Below are 9281 nucleotides of genomic sequence, written 5' to 3'. Positions count from 1 at the left end.
TATTTATAAGTCTAAGTGGAGAAGGGAGAATTGATTCGAATCCAAATGTCACCATTAACGAAATATTATAAAATGCTATTTTTCTTGCATGACAATTATTAGTTTACATGAATAGTGCAATATAAAGTGTTCATTGTAAGTAAAAAATGTGACAAATGTTAGCCACTTTCTCCCAAAGTGGCATATATTTTGCCTATAATATATTTATATAATACTATCTATGTAAACTAATAATTTTCATTAATCATTATACTTTTGGTTATCTATCCGTCTTGAATATCTATCCTTCTCTTTAACTAACTAATTAATTGACTAATTAAGGAGTGAATGTATAAGAACAACCCTTAACATAAGTAAATATAAATATTAAAACATAATAATAATAATAATTAAAAAATAAAGACAAAACCAAACCAAACCAAACAAAACCCTATGATAATTTTTTGACTACCCCTTCAACTCTACCCCTCTTTTTTTTTTCTTTTTTCTTTTTTTTTGGAAAGGAACTCTACCCCCCTTAAGTCTAGCTAACTCCTAAAAGTACATTCCAGCCAGACTTTGCATTAGTATCTTAGTTTGCTAAACAATTTAAATACCCCCTTGGCCCCTCCTCCCTAATATCATCGATTTGCTTGCCCCACTTACCCAAAATGTCTCCATTAACTTTACTCATTAATCTTTTAATCTTCCTTGGAACCCTTGGGGCATTCATCCAAATCATATATGCTTCCTATTCACGTCCAAAGGACCCCAAAAATCACAAGAAACCCCCACCTGGACCGCCACCCTTACCAATTATCGGTAACCTCCACAAACTAGGTAACCACCCACACCGTTACCTCCAAACCTTAGCCAAACAATACGGCCCCATCATGTCATTGTGGCTTGGCAAAACACCGGCGGTCGTGGTCTCATCACCCGAAGCCGCCGAGCTATTTTTAAAAACTCATGACACCGTTTTTGCAAGTCGACCTCCACCCAAAATCTCTGATTTCTCCATATATGGTGCAAAAAAGGGCTTGGCTTTTGCTCCGTATGGTCCATATTGGCGTAACGTTAGGAAAATATGCACATTACAGCTTCTTAGTGCGTCAAAAATTGAGTCATTTGCACCTATGAGAAAGCAGGAGGTAAAATCATTGATGGTGTCTCTCAAAAAATGTGCGGCAATGCATGAGACTGTGGACCTTACTAAGAAAGTGAATGAGTTTATTGAGGGAACAACATGTAGAATGATATTTGGGCCAAATAACGGTGATAGGTTGAAAATGACGGCGCTTATTCGTGAGCTTATGTTCTTGGGGCAGCCTCTCGATATATCATCATTTTTGCCTTTCCTTAGGCCACTTGATCTACAGGTATTTTTCATTATATGGGCCTCCAACTTTAGGCTCCATTGAACTATGAGGAATAGATTTGTTTGCAGATATTCATTTCCTAGATAGGAAAAGTCATTTTTATAGAAGTTTTATTTAACATTTTCAGTTAGGCATTCGTTTCTTTTCAGTGAGAATTGTTTTTCTATATATATATATATATATATATTCTGCATTATGCGATGTTTGATTTGGCGGAAAATGCAGGTCAATGGAAAAGGTTTTCTGTGTTCAACCAAAAACAAGTTTAATACAGCAAAATGAAAACGTTTTTTAGAATTTCACATTTTCAACTAATCATCACTTAAAAACTCTCTCTTCTTGCATTATATAAGTTGTCAAAATCCCTTAGATATTAGATATGACAAAGCGACCGCCAACTATTGATTCAGGGAACAAAAAACAAACCTAATTTGGTTTGGTTGAGGTAATGGTATATTGTTGCTTCACCTGAAATACTGATGCCCACCGCCTAGTGCACGTCTAGGACCCTTTTGCTATCAGTTTCTGAACAAGGCTACTGTAATTACACCAAGATAGGATTTCCATGACTCTTCTCTCCTTCTATCCTACTATAATCTTTTATCATTAAATAAGAGATTCAGAATACAAACTCCATATACACCAAAAATCAATTACAGTGGGGGGGGGGGGGTGGGGGAATGNGGGGGGGGGGGGGGGGGGGGGGGGGGGGGGGGGGGGGGGGGGGGGGGGGGGGGGGGGGGAGATGCATAGCATGATTCTTGAATAAATCAACAAAAATATTATGGGGTATAGAGTATTTCTAGAGTATATGAAAAGCGTATTCTCTTCTTTCACGTAATAGTGAGTCCTAATTAATTTTATAGTATAAGAATACTTTATAATTTTCCAAAATAATGTTATCTTGTATAATATCTTCATTTATGGGATCCAAGCATGTGGAGCCCCTTGTGCCTGTGGAGTTTTCCTCGTAATCACTAATCACTAGAGCATTTATCCAAGATGGGATTGAGGTTAGGTATAATACTCAGGGTATTGTACTTGGTGCAGTAGCATTAGATGATTGAGATTGAAAGTTAAAAAAAGTAACTTTCAATCGCAACTATTGAATTAAAAAAGTTTTTAAAAAATGTTACAAAATTAAAATGGTAAAAATTGATGTGAGAATGAGTAGGTGTAATTGCACTCTGTGTAATATCCTAGGTATTGTACCAGATCCAAATCCTCCAAGATGTGTGTGTCCATTTGGTTACAAGTTTTTTCTTTTTGCTTTTTGTCTCAAATTTATTTTAAATATCTAATTTTTAGCTTTTTAAAAATAAATTAGTTTTTAATTTTTTATCTCACACTATACAAATAAGTTACTGACAATATGCTATACCTAAACTCACACTACAATATTCACAAAGGACCTTGTAATCTAGATATATAGACGTAATTGACTTTCAGAAAGGTTTAATATTCTGCTTAATTTATGTGAGATTAAAATAAATCTATCCTTCTATTGAATGAAAAAAGATCCTTTTTTTTTATACATACATAATGAAAAAAGATCTTTATTATACCAAACATAGAGACGCTTTAAGATTTATCACATATAAGCTTCATTTATTTTGTGTATCTACTAAGTATCCTTTATGCTTAGTTTTGATTACCGATAAGAGTGAAGTTACCTGGTGAGAAGTTCAAATTTGTCATTATTGAGGGTTTAAATAATAGCCTTGTGATAATAACATCTTTTGTAATACTTTATGTTTGTGGTTCAAAAGTCAAAACCCCCTCCCCTAAAATAAATTTAAATTAAAAAATGCCGGTATTTAAACCGGTACGAAACGTTGATATTTCGATACCGGTATACAGCCGGTACGGTATGTACCAGCCAGTACGGCCGGTACCGGTACGGTATCGACCACCTTGATATATAGTCGTAATTGACTTTCAGAAAGGTTTAATATTCAACTTAATTTATGTGAGATTAAAATAAATCTATCCTTCTATTGAATGAAAAAGGATCCTTTTTTTTTATATATACATAATGAAAAAAGATCTTTATTATACCAAACATAGAGACGCTTTAAGATTTATCACATATCGGCTTCATTTATTTTGTGTATCTACTAACTATCCTTTATGCCTAGTTTTGATTACCGATAAGAGTGAAGTTACCTGGTGAGAAGTTCAAATTTGTCATTATTGAGGGTTTAAATAATAGCCTTGTGATAATAACATCTTTTGTAATACTTTATGTTTGTGGTTCAAAAGTCAAAACCCCCTCTCCTTAAAATAAATTTAAATTTTAAAAAAATATTCTACCCTTAGAATATTCAAAACCCCAAAATTTTAAAAAGCAAAACTTCATCCAGCATAAGGTAGTTGATTAGGACCAAAAACAATCCAAGTGATAATATGTTTGTAAATAAATCTAGCTATTAATATTCACACTTGGTTCCAATAAATGTTTGTCTATATTATTTTAGGGTTTACTAAACAAGTGAACGAGTCAAATTCAAAAATATAAAATGTTCGTGAACAAATTCATGAGGATGAGTTTTAATATATATAATATTATATTTTTATATGTATTCATATATAATTATATACTTCTTTTTTTAAGTAAACAATAATACTTATTAGAACACATATGAAAATATTTATATTAACATTTTAAACCGGGTTTATAATACATTGTTTAACTAAAGTACAGCTACAAAAAGACTTATAATTATATACTTATATAGACTTGAAATTAGATTATGTAAGCATGTAAGTAATTTTATAAGATATCAATTATTATTTGTAATTTATTAATGACATAAATAGACTATTTGAGAGAGAGAGAGAGAGAGAGAGTAATTTTTACAAATTTAAATTTGGGGAATCTAATTTTTAACATTTAATATAAAAAATCAGTTCTATCTAATTAACTTAATTGATATATTTTCAATTATAATTTAGTTATTAATTATTAGTATAGATTTATAGGGGTAAACAAATTTATTGGGAAAGAATAAATTATAGCCAAGTAACTCTTGAACAAACTTAAACTTGTTTGACAAAAAAGAAATTAAGGTTGAATATGTAAATCTAGGTTGGTGATTAGCTGATCTATCTAATGTTAGAAATAAAATTAAATGAACCAATCTCAAAAGCTTGCTCTTATGAGGTACAATTAAGGTAAGATTATTTCAATTTTTTTTTTTTTATGTTTTATACATAATTGATGTGAAAATTTAGATTATAAATTAAATTTGAAGTGAATCCATCTTTTCTTTTAAAGTTTAAGTTATTGAGTAATTCGATTGTCAGGTCAAAACTGCAATAGTACTCTTGATAAATTAAATTCTATTGTTCTACATTTTAAAAGCTTATTTTATTTTAAACATACTAAGATTTTATACTATGAATAGGAAAAATATTGATGGATTATATATAAATTTACAACTATATATATAATACTCGAATTGACAAATTACTAAATAAAAAAATGATATTTATTTCCAAATGCATTTATCAATCGATTAAGTAATGGTAATGTGACTTTACAATTGATTAACCATTTATTGTCCTCAGGGATTGGACCGGCGCCTGAAGAATGTTACTGAGGCTCTCGACAAAGTCTTTGACGCAATTATCCGAGAACATGAACAAGTTGACATTGGGCAACAAGGTCATCATAGGGACTTTGTGGACACATTACTTTCCTTGATGAACCAACCCATGAATTCCCATGATGAGCAAATTTACACAATTGACCGAGAGAGTATAAAGGCCATCATGTTGGACATGTTTGCGGGCGCATCAGACACTTCAAGTGCTGCAATTGAGTGGAGCCTCTCTGAGCTCTTAAGGCATCCACGAGTAATGAAACATCTACAAGAAGAGCTAAGTAGTGTTGTTGGAATGAATAGAATGGTGGAGGAAACAGATTTGGAAAAGTTACCATACTTGGATATGGTGATAAGAGAAAGTTTTAGACTACATCCTATTGCAGAATTTCTAATCCCACATCAATCCATGAAGGACATTGAGATTAATGGATATTACATACCTAAGAGAACAGTAATTTTAATAAATTCTTGGGCTATTGGACGAGATCCTGATGTGTGGTCCAATAATGCAGAAGAATTTGACCCTGAAAGATTTATAAATAATAATATAGATATTAAGGGACGTGACTTCCAGCTTCTCCCATTTGGGTCTGGTCGAAGAGGGTGTCCTGGAATGCTATTAGGCATTACAAATGTCAAATATGTTGTAGCTCAATTAGTGCATTTCTTTCACTGGGAGCTACCTAATGGCATGTCGCCTAATGACTTAGACATGGAGGAGAAGGATGGGTTAACAATGCCAAGAGCCAATCCCTTGCTCGCCATACCAACTTATCGCCTACTTGATTAAAATGACAAGAGAACTAATATCTTATTTTGTAACTTACTCCTATTTGGTGTGTTTTAATGGGGTTTTAGTCTTTGTTTTTCTAGAAGGGGTTGAAGATGATTTATTTGAAGATTTGAAGGTGGTGCCACCTTATATCACATCACTTTGGTTATTAATTGGCCTTTTTATATTTCAATATAATTTCAATAAGATAAATAATAATGGTCTTTTATATTTCATTATCAATTAAATAATATTTATTTCTTGTTATATATTATAATTTTTTATTAAATCCAGTATTCTTACACGTTAATATGACTAATTGTGATTGGGTTGTATTTCTATTAATTCTTTTTTTTTTTTTTCAAAAATGCGAAAGCTACTATCAAAAAATTACAAAACAATGTAGCAATAAATGTGATTGGTGGCACTTCAACAAAAAATAAATGTGAATTTGAATTACTTATATATTGTGATTGGTGACAAATCAATTTATATGACTTATATAGTAAAATTTGTAATATTCCTAATATTTATTACTCAAAAAAAAAAATCCTAACAACTTTGCCTCTGTCTAAACGATTTTCTTATCAACCATATCCCTAAATTTGTACCCAAACTCTTCATGTGCATGACCTAGGAAGATGTACTCGTTTGATTTTCTATCAAACATAGACATCTAATTTTGTGGAATATGAACAAAGGCTCTACAATCAAACACTCTCAAGTGCTCAAAACAAACATCTTTCCCTAAACCAACCCTTTAAGGAATATTACCATCCTAAGGAACTGGCAACAAGAGATTGATCAAATCAGCAACAATCCTCAATATCTCACCACAAAAAGATTTAGGCAATTTTACATGAGAGATTGTACATCTAATTCCTTCACAAGTAACTTATAGGGTCTCTTGGAACAGTTTTCTCAAACCTACTGCCATGAGTTCTATATAGTACTCTTCAAATGATCCTCTGTATTCTCCACCATTATTTGCACTACCATATTTTAACTAACAGTTCCCCTTTCAACTTTCACATGAAAAGCTTTAAACACATTTAACACCAGATATAATGGCCTGTTTGGATAGAAGAGGAAGGAGGGAGAGTGGAGGGGAGTATAGCAGAATTAGCTAAAAATAAGCTAATTTTGTGATAAATCTACTCTACTCTACTCCCTCTCCCTCTCCCTCAATCTAAACAGACCATAAATTTTCAAAGAAAATGCTCATACTTTTTCTAGAGTCACCATCAATAAAAGTCACATAATAAAGTGCAATAACAAGAGATTTAGTTATCACTGTGCAAACATCAAATTGAACGAAATCAAAACGGGTTAACCTACTTAAAAACGAATTATAAATAGGTCAAATTCATGTTCATTTTCCTAACCAATAGTCATTACAAATTAATCCAATTAATTAATCATGTCATTACTTGCTTAACAATTATAAATATATTTATCCAATATAATTTTAAAATTTTAAAATGGCAAATTGAGTAATTAATAAAATACTAATGTGTAAATTAGCCAAATAGACCAAGTGGCACCCTATTGATCTAAAAGTATTAAAACGATTATTAAAAATTAGCCGTATTCATCTCAACATATATATAATCAAACACCCTCACCTCCACACAAACACAACTTATTAATTAATTAATTAATATGTATATAATTCTTTTTTTTGTAATTAGCAAGCACAAAATTACTTCTAAATAGTTACCAGATTCTTGTTGCAATGTGGAATGGCTGTGGATTGAATGTCTTGTTATCCTAAAGCACAATATATTACATCATCATTAACAAAATACATACAGAATATGTTTCATGGTCCAGATAATTTTTATTTATTTACATTCATACTTATATATCATAGACAAGAGTGTTGAGACGTGCATAGTTCACGTAAACTACTTCATAGAATATATACAAAAAAAGCAGCAAAAGCTTAAAGCCGGTATGTACAAAGGAAGCTGGTCTACTTCGTCCCATACTAGCTACAAAGTCCCTTCTCCCCAAAAGGGCGGAAAAGATTTAGATTTTCGTGACCTGATGCAGTCTGATGGTTGCCATCCAATTTTATGCTTTACATTGTCATATATGACCAGTTTCCCCCGCAATGAGATGTCTGCAGAGGTCATTTCAACTATAGTTAACAATTTGTCAACAAATGAGAGAAAGGAGTGGTGTGAAAATATTTGTATATTAAATTTATAAAACTAGCAAAATTGACTAATATATCTATATTTGTGAGGAAAATTTAATGATTTTCAAGCATATATTTAATAATTAAATAAGAAAGTTAATAAAATAAGATAATAACCATGAAAACATTAAAATTTATTATTAATTTTTGAAGTAAAGTTGAATATCTTTGAAGGATTTTAATTATAATTTTTTTTATTCCTTGTAAGAGATGGATAATTTAATTAAGTAGAATAAAATTGTGTTAAGTTGTTTTTATAAAAAAAAAAAAAAAAATTTTGTTAAAGGGTTGGACCGCACGGTTCTTGACCGGTTTGTACGGTCCAACCCCGGTTTTAGGGGTTCACGGAATTGCCACATATGCCCGGTTCTTTATGCTTAAAAAACCGGTTTTTATCACGGTTCACGGTTTTCACGGTCCGACCTCCCGGTCCGGTCCGGTTCTGAGAACTATGCCTTTAAGGAATATTACCATCCTAAGGAACTGGCAACAAGAGATTGATCAAATCAGCAACAATCCTCAATATCTCACCACAAAAAGATTTAGGCAATTGTACATGAGAGATTGTACATCCGATTCCTTCACAAGCAACTTATAGGGTCTCTTGGAACAGTTTTCTCAAACCTACTGCCATGAGTTCTATATAGTACTCTTCAAATGATCCTCTGTATTCTCCACCATTATTTGCACTACCATATTTTAACTAATGTACAGTTTCCCTTTCAACTTTCACGTGAAAAGCTTTAAACACATTTAACACCAGATATAATGGCCTGTTTGGATGGAAGAGGAAGGAGGGAGAGTGGAGGGGAGTATAGCAGAATTAGCTAAAAATAAGCTAATTTTGTGATAAATCTACTCTACTCTACTCCCCCTCCCTCTCCCTCAATCTAAACAGACCATAAATTTTCAAAGAAAATGCTCATACTTTTCTAGAGTCATCATCAATAAAAGTCACATAATAAAGTGCAATAACAAGAGATTTAGTTATCACTGTGCAAACATCAAATTGAACGAAATCAAAACGGGTCAACCTACTTAAACACGAATTATAAATAGGTCAAATTCATGTTCATTTTCCTAACCAATAGTCATTACAAATTAATCCAATTAATTATTCATGTCATTACTTGCTTAACAATTATAAATATATTTATCCAATATAATTTTAAAATTTTAAAATGGCAAATTGAGTAATTAATAAAATACTAATGTGTAAATTAGCCAAATAGACCAAGTGGCACCCTATTGATCTAAAAGTATTAAAACGATTATTAAAAATTAGCCGTATTCATCTCAACATATATATAATCAAACACCCTCACCTCCACACAAACACA

The 9281-nt window shown here is 31.7% G+C and overlaps 1 protein-coding gene across 1 annotated transcript; it reads left to right on the top strand.

Moving 5' to 3' along the window:
• The first annotated feature begins 650 nt into the window (after positions 1-650).
• Positions 651-5756, top strand: LOC111992268 (cytochrome P450 CYP736A12). The gene is made up of 2 exons (XM_024024136.2): positions 651-1358; positions 4929-5756. Exons 1-2 carry the CDS (start codon positions 651-653, stop codon positions 5754-5756), a joined length of 1536 nt encoding a protein of 511 aa, XP_023879904.2.
• The last annotated feature ends 3525 nt before the right edge of the window (positions 5757-9281 follow it).

Source organism: Quercus suber, unplaced genomic scaffold (assembly GCF_002906115.3).
Source record: "Quercus suber isolate HL8 unplaced genomic scaffold, Cork oak 2.0 scaffold_43, whole genome shotgun sequence".
In the NCBI taxonomy this organism is placed as follows: domain Eukaryota; kingdom Viridiplantae; phylum Streptophyta; class Magnoliopsida; order Fagales; family Fagaceae; genus Quercus; species Quercus suber.
This window is presented reverse-complemented; position numbering and strand designations above follow the sequence as displayed.